The 17,975-nt window shown below is 36.5% G+C and overlaps 1 protein-coding gene across 2 annotated transcripts in view; it reads left to right on the forward strand.

Annotated features, from left to right (window-relative positions):
* Positions 1–3,567: 3,567 nt before the first annotated feature.
* TMEM67 (transmembrane protein 67) overlaps positions 3,568–17,975 on the forward strand; it is a 49,568-nt gene continuing 35,160 nt past the window's right edge. The window contains exons 1-6 of one of the 2 annotated variants that reach the window (XM_027579911.1): positions 3,568–3,815; positions 5,458–5,546; positions 7,629–7,722; positions 14,759–14,858; positions 16,368–16,437; positions 16,534–16,608. In XM_027579911.1, coding sequence (XP_027435712.1) covers positions 3,590–3,815; positions 5,458–5,546; positions 7,629–7,722; positions 14,759–14,858; positions 16,368–16,437; positions 16,534–16,608 — 654 coding nt within the window. In that variant the 5' untranslated portion in view covers positions 3,568–3,589. Of the gene's footprint in view, positions 3,816–5,457; positions 5,547–7,628; positions 7,723–14,758; positions 14,859–16,367; positions 16,438–16,533; positions 16,609–17,975 lie in introns of those variants that run through there. The other variant, XM_027579918.1, reaches the window with a different exon arrangement.

Consider the following 17,975-nt stretch of genomic DNA (forward strand, 5'->3'; position numbering starts at 1 on the left):
GAAGATAAAAAAAATCAAGAAGTCTAGATTGAAATGGGAAGATGAAGGAAAGCATCAAAAGTGACTCTTAGATTTTTGGTCTGTATTACAGGTGGGATGATGTTGTCATTAACTGAGATATAAAACACTGGAAGAAGACAAGGTTGGAGGTGGGGGAGTGATGGAGTTCATGGGTTGTTTTTGGACACCTTGAATTAAAGATGCTTAATTCCACCCAAATGGAGTTTTCAAGCAAGAAGTGGAAATTCTGTTCAGGGCTCAGAAAAGATACTTCGCTTGGATATATATATATAAATATTTGAGTCATCTGCAAACAGTGGTCAATGATGTCAAGAACATGGTTGACAACATCCACAGGGAAACCAAAGTATGAGAAGAGAAAAAGTCTAGGACTGAGCCCTCAGGGATTCTCCATATAATAGATAAAGGAAGCTGAGCCAACAAAGGGCAAAGAGCAGGAATAACAAGGAAGTTTATTCTAGGAATAACCTGGAGAAAAACTGGGAGAGTGTTCCATCATGGAAGCCAAATTCAGTGTTGAACATATTGAATGTGATGCAGCAGTTCTAGTAGGAACTAGACTAATACCAAGAGTGTGAAAATGGGGAAAGAGAGCAGGGCTTATGACACAAAGTGCCCTGACTGTGAGATCTTGACTTCACTAATTCCCGTTTCTAACCACCACTTCCATTTCCGCACTTCGCATTTTTTTATCACGTTCTTTGTAATATTTTAATTCGTTAATCCCCCTCATGGGCTTATTTGCTTTTCCTTTTTCTTTATTCATGCCCAGGAAAGCACAGCCAGGGATTCAAGGGCAGCAGTAGAGAATCAGGGTCAGGGTCAAAAGTGTGGGCTCTGGTATCAAATTACCAGTTAGAACCATGATCTGAGCATGACCTTAGGAAGTCATACATTGCTTTCTAAGTCTTGGTTTTCTCATCTGTAAAGTAGAAGTGATTATAATGGTCCCAATTTTGTTAAATGGGATATTGTGGTGCCTAACACATGAAAACAAGCAATTAATATCAATTATTTAAATTATTATATGGTCCCAACTCCCACAAACAGATAATTCCTATAACTTTATTTTTTTAAGATTTTATTCATTTATTTGAGAGAGAGAGAGAGAACGAGCGGGGGGGAGGGGGAGGAAGGGCAGAGGGAAAGGGAGAAGCGACTCCCCGCCATGCAGGGAGCCCGCCATGGGACTTGGTCCCAGAACCCTGGGATCATGACCCAAGCCAAAGACAGACACTCAACCAACTGAGCTACTCAGGCACCCCAATTCCTATAACTTTAATTTCTACCTTTAAATTTTTTCTGTATTCAGTGAGAAGCTTTTATCCTTCCCCAGACATTTCCTATCTTCCTATAATGTCACAATCCACCTAGCCACCCAAGTCAGAAACTGAGTGATCCTTATTTTTGTTTCTTCTCTTTTGTTTCTTTGTCCAAGTCATAACATTCTCATGATTCTTCCTCCTAAACAGCTCTTCCATTCATCCTCTCCTGTCTCTCCCTTCTTCTATTGCCCAAATTTTGTTAATGTAGGTAAGGCAGGGTGCAGTACCTATCTCATTCTAGATGTTCAATAAGCATTTGCTATCCTCTTTGGAAGCATCCTCTCATGGTTTTTGGTACGCTTCTTCATAAGCTGACAGTAAACCACGTGCTCTTAGTCTCATCCACTTCTATGGATAATTTTCTCACATTTTAGCTGGGTGATACTGGGTATGTCTTTAAGCCTGATAAATGTACTGTCTATTCATAAGGTTGTTAAAAAGATTGAAATAATGCATGTAAGAAGTTTAGCATAATACATGACACAGAGAAATCGTTTGCTTTCATTTTTTAAAAGAAACAGTGGAAATATCTCTGGTTCAGCTCATTTTGTTCTTCCTGTATTAAATCTGAATGTTGATATCTGGTGTAAGGGACGCACACTGCAAATTAGAGGGGAAAGGCAAGAAAACTGCAACAATGACTATCTGACATCACTGAATGAAGACCAGTGACCACCTATCTCTATACTTCTCATGTTTGTTTTTAACCATTGTAAACTGGCTTAAACAACCTGATCTATTTACTTGCAGCAAAAATATCCCTAATGATACAGTCCCAATTTATGCTTAACAGTTTTAGCTAACATTCTTTCTGCTATCCTTGTAAGCAGTTTATACAGATGAACCCACAATATCTCCAGTTATGGCAAACCTAACTGTATTTTGAATCCTTTCACTACAACTAAGCTCTTTATTTAGCTCTTTGGAGCAGTTTTGCCAGGTCTAGTGCCCAAAGGTCTTAGACAACCATAGTTCCACTGTCTATGGTATACAATGGCTGTATCATCTTGTTAACTAAAGGCAATAGGTTTGTCCTACATGTAGAATGCCAAAATTTTTCTCTATTCCACAAAGAAGCCACTTAATAAAATGAAAAGATAATAGGTTGTGGAGTTGACCAGATGGAGATAAATTCTAGTTCCACTACTTCCTAAAATGTAACTTTCTTGATCCTCAATTTCTTCTTCTTCTTCTTTTTTTTGTTAAAGGATACAAAAAGGGATAATATTCCCTCAAAGGGTTATTATGAAGAATTAAGATTAATGCTGCCAAGAACTTAGTATAGTGCACAGTGTGGGACACAAGGAAAACCATCATGAATGGGAGCTCTTTTGTTGCTTTAATTACACAGTAGGCAATGAGTAAATATTATTTCCCCAATTCCTTCCACAGAGCATGTAACAGTATGTACTTAATTAAAGAAGACTAGAATTAAAAATCACCCATACAAAGCTTTTGCAGTTAATCTCAATTATTCTGACCATACCCTTTCTGAGTCTCCATTAACATTTGTATAGTCACGTGTGTTTTGTGTTTTTTTTTTAAATCTTACTCAATTAAGTCATTTTCACTACCAACCAGACACTCCAACAATGCATAATTACTCAAAAACACTTTTTAGAATTCATCTTTAAGGAAGAGTTTTCAGAACATATTTCTCCTGTGTCCTGTATCATAGATACTAGTGACTGAGTGAATGCTGGTCTCTTGGGGAAGGCCACGTGAGAAATACAAGGCCTGATGGTTGTTAATGGTTAAAGTAATCTAACTTAACTTAGATGCATTTTCCACAAGCATTAAGAATTGTGTGTGTGTGTATTTTCCTTAATAGTGCCAAATCATTTTTATTACAAAATTTTTTTTCTGAGAAAGCCAAAGTTGTTTCAAGCTACTACTGATGAATAAGGTGGCTAAAAATTATGCTGGGTGATTGTATTGGGAAAGTGGTATTCTATTTACCGACCTCCTAAACTGATATCATATCCCGGTTAATGGGTCGCTGTCTCAGAGTTTGAAACACATTTTAAATAGCCAGTTGCGCCCGCCAGCCTACAGGCCTAGCCTGCCGCTTTGTCCCATCCTTTCCCAGACCAGCCAGCTTCCCGCGGCTTTGCTCACCTAGCAACCAGGCAGCGACTGCAGACACTTCCGGAACCCCAGGCGGAGTTGTCCAATCGGTTCTGCAGATGCGCCGCAGCGGCTGATGGGGCGCTAGAGACTGCGCGGCCGCCGGCGTCTGCACCATGGTGACGGGTGGCGGTGGGGCCAGGCTGGCCATGGCGGCTTGGTCTGTCTTGTCCTCGGCGGCCGTGAATGTATTCCTCCTGGTGGTCCTCCCTCGAGTCTCACACGCCCAGACCTTCTCCTTTCCATTCCTGCAGCCAGAGTCGTGCGGCCACAACCAGTACTTCGATATCTCCGCGCTGTCCTGTGTCCCGTGCGGAGCCAACCAGAGGCGGGATGCCCGAGGTGAGACCGTTCGGGGTGGGCCCTAGCCACAGTTCTAACACTCCAGCCTTGTTGCTGCTTAGTCCCCGGCGTCTCTGAAACACCTTTTCATCTGCGGGAAGAAATGCTTCAGGAACGTTAACCGCCAACGCCTGAGAGTTGGGTTTCCTTGGAGGATTGCAGCTTGCACACAAATGAGGTTGGGGAACCCAGAGTAAGCTACCCCGTGAGCCAGCGCCAATAATGAATTTCGCCGCGCCAGTCCCCCATTTCTCATCAGAGGGGTCTTTCGGGAGGCACCTGGAAAGTCGCCTACCAAAGACAGAAAAGAAATAGAGAAGTAACGAAGTATAGAGGAATAGGTCATAGGACGGGTTGGGGAGGGAATGCAAATGAGCGCTTATAAACTTTGTTAGCTCTTTATCTTGCTTTTCAATCCCAGAAACCTAGAGCTAGAAGGGACCTTAACCAGGATCAGGTCCAGTCTTCTTATTTTACAGATAAGGAAATGGAAGCCCAGTTGATTTGTAATATTTTCTTTGTCACCTAAATTGTGGATTGGAAGAACTGGTGTCTCTTTGCTCTGTTTCTACCGGTGTATTTCCACTATATCGTGTGTCCTTAATATAGATTTCCTTAGGACTTATCCCTTTTATTATTGACTATTACTAATTGTCCTTGAAGTCTCTTTAGATTAAGCTTATTTCTTTTTTCTTGAAACTTCCATCATTTGGCCCTAGTTCTCCTCACTGAAACTGCTCAGAACAAGACTTTTTCCATATTCTAAAGTGTAGGATGTTTTCAATCTTGATTTGGCCACCCATGATGTTAACTTTCTGCTGTCTTCAAATTTGATATATCTTCATTTAAGTCATCACATAAGACTGGTCAGGCTCCCCAGGTGAGGAAATATGAATGAGAAAACATTTAGTGTAGACTGTAAAAGTGTACATGAGAAAGACTCTTAAAGTGTAAGGTGTTAGCTTCATACTTATGAACCCAAATATTGTATGCATTCTACGACGTAGATTCCTATGGGATCTGTTTCCACTTGATGTCTCCTTAGAGAATGTTGTCCTTACCTATCCAACAAGTTGAATAATGGTTATCTTATAAAGTCTACTGTCTGTCCAGAGGAAAACAGTGATTTATTTGAATCAAGGTAACTTTGCTAATAAGGTTTTGTTTTGGCAAAGTAAATTTGAAATCATTGAATATATGTGTATGTTTGGATGAAATAGAACTGTAAAATTTCCCATAGCAGTTAATAGATAGTTTGATTATTGAAATTAAAGTTCAGTGCTTTAATATTAAGTTCAGTTATGCTTGCAGTTAAAGTGGTAGCAAACACAATACCTACTGTGTACCATACATATTCTAAGACCTTCCCATATAATAACTAATTTAATACTCATGCCAGCCCTATGAGGTAAGTACTGTTATTGTCCCCATTTTGCCAAAGTGGAACCCTAGGCACAGAGTTCAGTAACTTGCTCAAGGTCACACAGCTAAATAGAATTAAGATTAGAACCCACATAGTACGTTTCTGGATTTGCTCTTAACAGCTATACTGCTTTTCAAGACCTTAAGAATATTGAAAGTTTCCCTATCTTGGAATTTTATTTTTATTTACCAAGGTCAAAATTGGCTCTTTTCTTTTTAGGAACTTCATGTATGTGTCTACCAGGATTTCAGATGCTCTCTAATAATGGAGGACCTGATTTTATTTGTAAAAAGTGCCCAGAAAACATGGTATCAAGTATTTACTTTAAAATAATTTTACTGTAAAAGGTAGTAAATTGAATGTCTTTATTTATTTTAAATATTTTATTTATTCATTTTAGAGAGAGCGTGAGTCGGGGGATGGGCAGAGGAAGAGGGAGAGAGAATCCTTGAGCAGACTCCCTGCTAAGTGTGGGGCCCCACGCAGGGCTCAATCCCAGGACCCTGAGATCATGACCTGCACTGAAATCAAGAGCCAGCCACTTAACCAACTGAGCCACCCAGGCGCCCCTTAAATGTTTTTATTTTTTAAACTATGTTTTAATGCTGTACTCTAATATGTTCCCAAACTTTAAAATTATTAAATTAATTTTGTTTTTACTAGAGTAAATTTTGGGCGATCAGTGAAATTTCATGCAAACTTGGAAAAAACTAATGTAATTGCTTTAGTTTTTAAACTTTGAAATTTAAAAAAACCTGTGAAATTTGTGTCTTTATATTTTCTCATAGAATAACTCAGTGTTTTTTTTTTTTTTAAATAGATGAATGATACATATAAAGAGCAAGTTGGGATGTGTGTATATTTTGACTGGTACAGATTGAGTTCTGTGTCAACAGTCTCATAACAATTCACGTTCATAATGATACCTAAGGTGTGATTAGTTCATGAAATGCCAATTGCATCATTAAATAGGTTAAATAATATCTGTGCTGTTTTGTTAGTCATTATATCATAATTTTTAGAAAATTAGTAAATTAGTTATTATATATAATGATTCCTAATTAATAGAAATACATTTTCCAGTCATGTTCAATCATTAGGAGTCTTTGGGGCACCTGGGTGGCTCAGTCAGTTAAGGTCTGCCTTCGGCTCAGGTCATGACACCATGGTCCTGGAGTCAGCGGGAAGCCTGCTTCTCCCTCTGTCTGCCTCTCCCCCTGCTTGTGCTTGCTCTCTCGCTCTGTGTCAAATAAATACAATCTTTTAAAAAAAAATAATTAGGAGTCTTTGTGAGGTAGTTCTTTTATAGTAATGTTTCTTCTCATTATCTGGATAAAAAAATTGAATCTGGCAATTTAATAGTTTAAATTACTATTAAATTAATTACTATTAAGTTAATAGTTTAATTTACCAGTTGTCCTAATTTATGGCTAATTTGATTTAGCTTATAAGTTTGATTATCACTTTAATACTTATTTTATATTTTTGGAAATAGTGACCATTGCTGAATTAGCAATGATAAAAAGCTGCTAATATGAAATGGCTGTAAAGCAAATTTATTTTGCAGTGAAATTGCAAAATAATCATAATTTTTAAATAGTCCTCTATAATGTACTGCCAAACACAGGAGCATTTCTTGGTATATCCAGTCTTTCAACCAAAATTAACACTGATTTCTTATTGTTTTGTTATTACTATTCTCTGTTCATTTTGGTTGCATCCATATTTGTTTTTGCCCCAGGTTTAGGAAAAACCATATAATAAAATAAGCCCAATTTTGAATGATGTCATATTTTGTCAAAAACCTTTATTAATACAAACAATGGATAGAAATTTAATTTATTTTTTTATAATTTCACTTTATAACTTAAATTATAACTTTATAATTTAACTTTAATTTAACTTTAACAACTTTGTTTACATATTATTCATATACCATAAAATTTACCCATTTTGAATCATAGTTTCATTTTTAAAAGCTAATGTATTTGGATTATAAAAATTAGAATATGTTAGAACAGGTAAAACCAAACTATTAATTGGCTATGTGTTGATTAAATACTGTTGAATTTTGTTGTGTTTTATCTTTGTAAATGGAAAAACTGAATGTCAGTATTACTTTGAGAGTAAGAACTCATTTGAACTGAAAATCATGAAGAAGAACTGTTGCCCAGAGTTAACAGTTAACAGTAGTCAGTACATAGTGATAATGTGTAACTTAATTTTGGAATGTAAGCACTGTTTGGCTATGCAGGAAATTTTTATGTGTCTCATATGTGCATGATTTATTTGAATATTGACTACAAATTATATACTATTGTGGCTTTTTGGATTTACATCACCAGTTAAGAAGGAGAAATTTTATTTTGTTTTGTTTTATTTTAATTTAGAAAGGTGTTACTGAAGATGGCTGGAATTGCATTTCTTGCCCTGGTGGTTTAACTGCAGAAGGAAAATGCCACTGTCCCACTGGCCATATTTTAGGTAAGCAGTAAATTCTTTATGAAAAAGTAGTAATGAATCTTCACTTATGCTGTTCTTGATAAGGGCATTAATTGAAATAGCTAGGTGAACAGTATTTTTCTTTTGTCCAAAATTTATTGATGTTTAAGACAATAGCAGGCAATGGGAAGAGAATAAAAAGCCCTACCTAATAAAATTCTCGGCTGGGTGACTCAGTCAGTTAAGTGTCTGCTTTCGGCTCAGGTCATGTTCCTGGGGTCCAGGGATCAAGTCCCACATCGGGCTCCTTGCTCAGTGGGGACCTGCTTCTCCCTCAGCCTGCCACTCCCCCCTGCTTATGCTCTCTCTCTCTCTGACAAATAAATAAATAAAATCTTTTAAAAAATTAAAAAATATTCTTTATAATGTATGATTAGATTGATACTTCCTTAAAATAACATGATAAGGTATATATGTTTCAACTCAAAAGCCAAAATGATGCTTAATAGGGAGAAATGATAAGCATTCCTATTAATGTCAGGACCCAGAGAAAGATGTAAATTGTGCACTTAGGTAAGTGAAAGAAATAGGTGGTAGAATAATTAAAAAGGAGGTAAAAATCATCAAAAATTAATTTTTAATGATTTGATTATATGTTTAGAAAACCCAGGGGAATTACTAAAAATTATAAACAATAAAGGTTTTGGATACAAAATTATTTTCCAAAAATAAGTGTCCTTCTTCTGTCTGAACAACAGTTCTTTAGAATGAATGAAGGAAGAAAAGATCTCATCTACAATGGCAACAAAAAGAAAAAAATGCTGAGGCATAAACTTCAGAAGAAATGTATAAGATAAATCAGTTGAAGAAACCTTAGATGCTCCTGCAGGATACAAACATAGGCTTTAATAAGTGAAATACATACTATGTTCTTGGAGGGGAAAAATTAAATATTATAAAGATGTCAGCTCTCCCAATACCAGTCTATACATTTAATGGAACCCTAATAAATTCTACTAGGATACTGTTTGTCTATTTTAGAGACTACACAACTAATTCTAAAGTTTATCTGGAAAAAATGTGAAAAACCAAGAAAATTATGAAAAAGGAGAGAGGAAACAACCCTATCAGGTATTATGCACATTTTATAGCCTCTGGAATAACATGTATGGCTGCCATATAGATTACACATACTGATGGATGGCACTTGTAGAGAATCAAAATAGATCCAATCAATCAGAATGTGATATGTGATAAAAGTGTCATTTCATGTCAGTGGAGAAAAGACTGATTAGTAGATGGTGTTGGGGAAACTTGGAAAATACTAAGTTGGGTTTCTAACGTATTTCTTAAAGAAAAATAAATTTCAGGTCAATCAAATAAATACTAAATATTCTATAAAAGATCATAAAAAAAAATAGGAAAAAATTTTTTAGTCTTGGGATGGAATAGGCCTAAGTATGAGGAGAAACCCAGAACCTACAGCAGGAAACATTGGTAAAATTGACTGAATACAAATTCTAAAATATCACATAAAAAAAACATAAACAATACTAGGAAAAAAACCTAGAAACTAGAGAAAAATTTATAATGCATACAATCAACAGAGGTCTAAGTTCTGCAATATATATAAAACTTCTATAAATAAATAAGAGCAAGAGGAAAAGCTGAATTTAAAAAATGGCCAAAAATCATGAATAAAACTTCACAAAGAAAAAAATGTTAAACATGAAAAACAAGTTCAACCTTACTCAGTGTAAGAATAATATTAATTAAAATTTTATTTTTATTTTTTTTTTATTTTTTAAAGATTTTATTTACTTGACAGAGAGAGAGACAGCGAGAGCAGGAACACAAGGAGGGAGTGTGGGAGAGGGAGAAGCAGGCTTCCTGGCAAGCAGAGAGCCTGATGCGGGGCTCGATCCCAGGACCCTGGGATCATGACCTGAGCCGAAGGCATACGCTTAATGACTGAGCCACCCAGGCACCCCTAAAATTTTATTTTTAAAATAAATTTTATTTTTAAACCTACCAGATTTTATTATCAACCTTTTTTTTTTTAAGATTTTATTTATTTATTTGACACAGAGAGAAAGTACGAGAGAGCACAAGTAGGGGAAGCGGCAGAGGGAAAGGGAGAAGCAGCTACCCTGCTGAGCGGGGAGCCTGACTCAGGGCTCGATCCCAGGACCCGGGATCATGACCTGAGCTGAAGGCAGAAGCTTAACTGACTGAGCCACCCAGGCGCCCCTATTATCAACCTTTTGAACTTAGATAATGTGTTTGCAAGGATACAGGGAAGTAGTTATTCATATATTACTGGGGAATTATAAATTGGTGCAGTCTCTACGGAGAGCAACTTGACAGTATTTATCAAATGCAGATCATCACCCAGGTAGCCCTTATCTAGGAATTTCCTGTTCTAGTACAGGGAAATATATGTCTCAAGAAGTATATGCATGGCTTCTTATTGCAACATTAGTCCTAAGACAAAATATCGTACACAATGTCAAAGTCTGTTAAGAGGTATTAGTCAAATAAACTGTTGTACATCCATGCAGGGGTGTAGGATGCAGAAAAATATTGATTATTATATAGAAAAATAATGTAGTTCTCTAAGTATTGCTATAGAAACAAATCCAAGATACATTAAATAAAAAAACTAGCTATAGAAAAGTTTGTATTTATTCACCCACAAATATTTATTTGAGTACCTGCTGTTTATTGGTACTATTTTCTGTATTTGGTGAACTACCATTTATGCTTTCTAAAAATTATAAATTCATATGCTTATGCACAGCCTATTTCTGAAAGAATTTACAAGGAACTAACAGTATCACCTCCAGGGTGGAGAACTGGGTATCTGGGGGAAAAAGGTGGGAAAGAGACTTCATTTTTAAATTCTTCTGTGCCTTTTATTTTTATATTCTATTTATATATTATTTATTCAAAAATTAATTTTTAAAAGGAATGAAAATCCCTGCCATCAATTTATTTAAAATCTAGTTAGAAGGCAGGATATGCATATGGAAAAGTGATTTGCAGAGCAAAATAGCAACAAAATATTTTCATAGGGGCACATATATTAAATCATGAAATGAGCATTCTAGACAATAAATATAAGGAAGAACTCACTTCAGCCAGGGTTGTTTGGGAAAGTTGGCATGAGGAGGCAGTGTAATAGTGGGAGCTTGAAGGATTAATGGAATTTCAAAAGGTAGCAAGAAGGAGAACATTCCAGGCAGAAGGAAGAGTGTGAGCAAGAGTATTGTTATAAACATATTGTTATAAATACAAACATATTGTTACAAATATAAACATCTAGATTGAATATAAAGGCATTATGGGAATAACAGTTTGCTGAGTTTTTTTTTTTTTAAGATTTTATTTATTTACTTGACAGAGAGAGAGACAGTGAGAGAGGAAACACAAGCAGGGCGAGTGGGAGAGGGAGAAGCAGGCTCCCTGCCGAGTAGAGAGCCTCATGCGGGACTTGATCCCAGGACCCTGGGACCATGACCTGAGCTGAAGGCAGACGCTTAACGACTGAGCCACCCAGGCGCCCCCAGTTTGCTGAGTTTAAAGGTGCATTGGTCCAGATTGTGGAAGGCCTTGAATGGTAGGGTGTTCCATAGGCATAGGGGTTTTGTTGAGCTCCTACTGTGTGCTGGCCATTGTCCAGGGGCATGAAGGGTAAAGGAGTGAAAAGAAGACAGTGAACAGGAATGCAGCCCCTGCCCTCATGAAGTTGACATTTAGAGTGGGGACCAGAAATAGAGCTGTGTGGAGGCTGTGGTGGTATTGTAGACAGGCAGCGACAAGGGCCTAAACCAGAGTTAGAACACGTTATACTCAAAGGAGTAGATGCCAGAAATGTTAAAAGGATGTAATAGACTTAGATGAATGAGGGAATATGGGGATGAGGAAAAAGGAAGTCAAAAATGCCTTTGGGCTTTCTAAGTGGGGCTGAAGGTGATGATGTTCATAGATTTCAAATGCTGTGGGAAAGTCAGTATGGACTGAGTTCTGAAATGACTTTTTTTTTTTTTAAGATTTTATTTATTTGACAGAGACACAGCAAGAGAGGGAACACAAGCAGGGAGAGTGGGAGAGGGAGAGGGAGAAGCAGGCTTCCCGCCGAGCAGGGAACCTGATGCGGGGCTTGATCCCAGGACCCTGGGATCATGACCTGAGCCGAAGGCAGATGCTTAACCATCTGAGCCACCCAGGTGCCCCCTAAAATGACTTTTGACAGTCAGAGGTCACTGGTGCAGAAGGTGCAGTTTTAATGAGTTGCTGAGAATGGAGGCTAGATGGCATGGGGGCCAGACAGTGGCTCTGACACCTAGTGACCCCTTATAGTTGGGTGACTGCTGTGAAAACAGTATTTCACTATTTTAGAGGCTATATTACATACTTAAAATTTTCCATGGTGTGAGCTCCTTAGAGCCATCTTGAACTTTTGCTGTCAATTTGTTCTGTGGATTTTTAAGAGGGGCTGAGGGGAGTGGAAGAATAGACAGAAAGAGGGTACTTCTTACTTCTTACACTTCTTTTGACTCTTCCCATTTCTGACATGAGAAGAAAATGCTCAGATATTCAGGTAAATAATTTTTTAAAAATAATGCTGTAAGTACATATCATTAAAAATATCAAATAATTCATGAGGCTATAAAATGAGAAATGAAAGTCCACACTTCCCACCTTTTCCATTTCCCAGAAGTTACCCTAAGGTAAGTAATTATTTTTTCTCTCTCCTTTCCAAGGTTTTTAACGTATTGCAGATATTTGGAGTGTTTATTTGCAGTATATTTTGGAGAGAGCACCATAAGAACACATGTAGATTTACTGCTTAAAAAGGCGTGTATTTTTCAACTTTAAAATTTTACTTTTTAAAATGAAAGTAATATGTGTATATGGCTAGAAATTTAGATAGTATAGAAAAATATAAAAGCTAAGTGCTTTCCCTTCTGCCTTCACTCTCATTCCTAGTCCTCTAATGTAGTCACTATTAAGTTTCTTTCATGAGTACTAAAAGAATACTTTTAGTACTTATATGTCTCTATACATTCCTGAAAATATTTGTATGTTGTCATATTTATTCATAAATATTTGTTGACAAAATTGAATGTTGAAATAAATTTTTAAAACTTCATTTAACATATGGGCAGTTAAGCTAAAAGGCAGTAGCTAGCCCCAATTCAGTACCAGCAGATTGTTGTCATTATGTAAGAACATGGGTTCCATGAAATCAGACTTTCCTATTTTTTAAAAGATGCTAAAAATACACAATTTTTATGTGAAACCTTCCAATTTTAAGTTTTTCAAATAAAAAAAATGTTTATTTAGAGCACTACCTGCCAGGTGCTGGGATACAGCAGTGAATCAAACTTAGGTTCTAGTGGCAAGAGGAAGACAATGAGCAAATGAATAGTATATGCCAGGTGGTGGTAAGTGCTATGAAGACAAATAAGGCAGGGCATGGAAGAGAGAGCAAGTGTTATTTTACATGGATGATCATGGAAGACCTCTTTGGAAAGGTGACATCTGAGCAAAGATTTGAAGGAAGTGAGGGACAAAGCCATGTAGATGACTAGGGGACTCATGCTAGGCAGAGGGAATAGCAAGTATGAAGATCCTGAGATGGGAAAGAATTGGGCATGTTCAAGGAGCAGCAAATACACTAATGTGGCTGAAGCAAGCAAGGGTCTGGAAAGAAGCAGATGGGTCTGGAAAGTTGGGGAGATTGTGTGCAGATCATGTAAGGTCTTTTAGGCTGTAATAGTGACCTTAGAAATGACCCCAAATGAAATGGAAGGCCATTGGAAGGTTTTCAGGGGATTGAAATGATCACACTTGGTTTTGAAAAGTCTCATTCTAGCTTCTGCCTGGAGAATAGAACCAGGGCTCCAATTAGGAAGCTGTGGTTAAAAGTCCAGGTGATAGATGATGGCTGTTGGCCCGGGGTAGAGTTGTGAAGGTAGAGAGAGTAATTCAGTTTCTGGATATATTTTGAAAAAAGAGCTAACAAGGTTTGCAGATTTATTTTTTAATTTTAATTTTATTGTTTTTAATGTGCAATGTGAAAAGAAATGAGACTCTAAGGACTGGGGCCTGAGTAAATGAATGGTCCAATGGAGTTTCCATTTACTGAGATGGGGATGACTGTAGGAGAAACAAGTCATTCACCTTTACTTTGGTTAAAATCCTTTTTACCACCTTGTAAAAACTTAAAACGTTATGGATAAACATTATTGATAACTTTATGATTGGGACTAATGGTCCTTTACCCATTTTTCCAGTGCTGGTTCTCTGTTAATTCTCTTAGCCCCAAAGTAATTGTTATCATTTTGATGCGTGTGCACGTACATGTTTGCATGTCTGTTTCCTTCTAGAACCTTTTTTTTCCTGTTTTAAAATATACATTATAGCCACAGGAAATATAACTGGTATTTTTATATAAATATTTCATACCAAAAATACTGTTCTACAGCATACTTTTTTCAGTTACCAGTATGATCTATTAGATTACCTCATTCTTTTTAATCTCCTTCATAGTATTTCATAGGTTGAATATACCATCATTTTTCTATTATAAATATTAAGATTTTCTAACAAGTAATGCTTCAGTAAATATCCTTATATAAATGTACAAGTGTTTCTGTAGGTTAGGTATCTAAAAATGAAATTGTAGTGTTGAAGGGTATGTGAATTTAAAATTTTAGTAGGTGCTACCAAAAACCCTGTAAGTTGTAGAAACATGTCAGCTGTCTATGAAATTGTTTCTGCATACCCGCTGTAACAGGAACATACAGGTAAGAAGTAAAAAAACAAAAAACCAAAACAACAACTTGAAAAAATACTAATTTATTATTATGATTTGGAAAATTAGTTTTTTTATGTGGGAGTGAGGAAGTCTTCACTTTTCTATACCTTGTTTTGGTGGTGTTTGACATGCCTCTTCTGCAAATCAGGTATTATGAGAATTATTAGAATAATAATTATGACTGGGCTTTACAAAATATATAGAAGCTTATATGCTGACTTTGAGTTACAATTTTGTTTCTAAATCGTTTAGTGGAAAGAGCTGTTAATGGAACATTGTTGTCTCAAGCAACTTGTAAGCTCTGTGATGAAAATGAAAACTCTTTTACGGTAGCAAATGCTTTAGGAAACAGGTAAGCCGTGTGCTGGGTGCTGACTTTTTAAATATCATTTTACATTTATATGGACTCTGTACCTTTTGAAAATACTTGCTATAATATCACTTTTCATCACAGTAACCCAAAGAAGGATAGAAGTAGACATTAACATAAAGAAGCTGAAGCCCAGAGAATGAGACTGATTAGAGGTCAAAGCTTGTCTCATTCTCTTATCAGTTGTTTGACCTTGGCAAGCATAGTCAGTCAGTCTTCTTGTCTTTAGAATGGAGATATACCACCCACTTCATAGGCTTTTTTCACAGCTCAGAAATGGATATGCGAATTCTTAGCATAGTGCTCTAGAGTAAATGCTCAGTAAAAGGTAGCTGTTTTTGTTTGTTATTATGTAATTTGTACATAATCTATAATATATATAGCATATAAATATTAACTTCTATTCATAGCATACTTACTATGTGCCAGGAACTGTGCTTTATAATAAAGTTATATAAAAAACATTAATAAGTAAATGATAATTATAGTAACCCAAGAACCCTGATGTATAGCCCTATTCTCTGTCACTTGCTGTTTCCCCTTCATGTGTGCATACATGCACACCACATACACACACGCGCACACACACACACACACCCCTGCCTCTCTCTAATTCAAACGGAGTATCCCTATTTCAACTTCTTCAGATTTTTTTTTTGAGGGCTACATGGTGACTTCCCTCTAAGCACAGTTGTCTCTTCAGTTCCCAAGTTTAAAATAGAAAATACTTGAATAGCTTCTCCTGGGGGTACTGAGTATTGGATCACTACTTCTCTTAAGCTGATGTGGGTTGTAGTGTCCAAATATTGACTACTCGGCTGGTCCCCAAGCCTCCCTTTCCAGTACTGCCTCGAGCCTAGTTCTGTGCCATGCCCCATCCCCTACCTGTTCTATCTTACAAGTAATGAATACAACAAACCCTTCAGTGTCCCCACTACTCTGGTGGATGCTCTTCCTCCCTGTATATCATACATTAATGAAAAATGTATTTTCCTAAAATAAATAAGGATAATGAATAGACTTTATAAGTGTTTGTTGTAGGTTTGATGAAGGGATAGATACACATATCTTTTTCAGCATATGTTTCCTTTTTGCTTTGTGACAGACAAAGAAAGTAGATTTAATATAACTACATATGAAAACAGATTGGGTTTAATTTATATGAGTTTTTTGGGCTCTTAATTGAGTGACTTAATCATCTCTGCTATTCAATATTATTTATGCTACACTCTCCATGTAGTTTCAAAAGAATGCTCTCCTATTATTGGTTAATTTTATTTATTTATTTATTTATACCTTGCTTTGTAATAGAAGGAGTGGTATAAAACTAATCAAATCAGTGTTAATATTTTTAATTTGTTTACTTTACTACAAGTAATTACTTAGCTGAATGAATCTATTATAATTCAGCATTTAGGAAGACAAATGTTTGATGAAATTAGGTCTAGCATAATTCATTGACATTTAAAAATTTTTTTGTTATGTTGACAGATGTATCCAATGTGAACCAACATTCATCAATACCAGCAGGTCCTGTACATGTTCAGCACCAAACATTTTAGTAAGGCTAATCAAATTAATAAAGTATATATTTTAAAATTAAGTTGCTCATACCTTTCCATAAACTGTTTATTTTTTATTTTTTTTATTTATGAAGACAGGGGGATTATGTTTCAGCAGCACAGGGAATTTTCCTTCACGTGTAATTTCATCTGCCCGTTATGGAGATCTTGTGAGTATGTTTCAGTTTTTTTGTTCCATTCTTGTTGCATTACTTCGTTTGCTCATTAGTCCGGGACTAAAATGAGAAACAGTTCTGTGTAAGTCATTTTAAAACAGAAATTATCAATCTGAGAAGCATTAACAACTCAGCATTATTATTTATAAGTAGAGTTACTCTCTTCTCTACCTTGGCTCATCCTTTTTCAGTGATCTCCGAATGTTTAAGCTGAAAAGTTCTTTTATAGATCCTATAAAGAAGCAGCGTTGTGTGTTAAGAACACCAGAGACTCTTGACTTGAACCCTGGATTTGCCAGTCATTAATTATATATCCCTGGACTTACTTAATATTTTTAAACTTCAGTTTTATTGTCTGTACATTGGGCATAGTAATAATACTTACCTCATAGTGCCTGTACATGGTAATCACTGGAGAAACAAGGGTTATTCGTATCTGGCCAGGTTCCTTATTTTGTAGTTGAGAGCATGGAGGCCTAGGGTTAGAGCCTTTGCAACAGATGCTGGTCTGACAATGTCTGCTATGTAAAATGGTAAGAAAGTGGATGAATTGGAACTGAAGAGATCATGAGTCCAAGGGAGTAGGAGTTAGATGACTGACTAGAAGTTGGTTAATGAGCATTGAAAATACCCAGTATGCCAACAGAGCTTGGGGTGGACAGGCTAGGATCTGGTTACTCATATCATCCTTAGATCAGTGGGAGTGATGAGGAGGAATTGGAGGACAACCATTATTCTTGGCGAATAAAGCAAAAATTCCTCTTCTCCAGTATTGTCTTATTGGTGTGATAGGCAAGTACCAAATGTTTGCAAAACAACAAAATAAATACTAAGATAGGGGTATAGATATGGAGCTCTGAGATCACCCCAAAATTAGTTCCTTAGCAATAAGATGGATATCTTCTGGAGTGTTCTTCCCCAGTCTCAGGTTATAGTGACCTTCTCTATATCATTGTCAAACTTGCAGGCCTTTATTTTTATTTTTTCTTCTTTTTTCCTTTTTAAAATAATTCTGCCAAAAGTACCAATAAATTTTTTTTTCCTCTTTGGTGTCAGATTAGTCATATAGAGCTCCCATCTCTTTCAGTCTCTGATCTGGAACAGGTCCTTAGTCTTTTCATGCCTTTCGTGAACTCAACAGCTTTGAAGGTTATAGGCCTTACAGTCTATAGGATGACCCTTGACTGGGTGCATCCAATTTTTCCTCATAATCAGGACATGCTTGGCAGGAAACCACAAAAAAGATGTCTTGCTTTTCTCAGTGCATTGTACCATAACAGAAAGCATGCAACATTCATATGTCCAACACTGGTGATGTTAACTTTGATCACCTGCTATGAAGTCACCATGTGTGCTATAAG

The sequence above is a fragment of the Zalophus californianus genome, chromosome 4 (genome assembly GCF_009762305.2).
Source record: "Zalophus californianus isolate mZalCal1 chromosome 4, mZalCal1.pri.v2, whole genome shotgun sequence".
Taxonomy (NCBI): Eukaryota; Metazoa; Chordata; class Mammalia; order Carnivora; family Otariidae; genus Zalophus; species Zalophus californianus.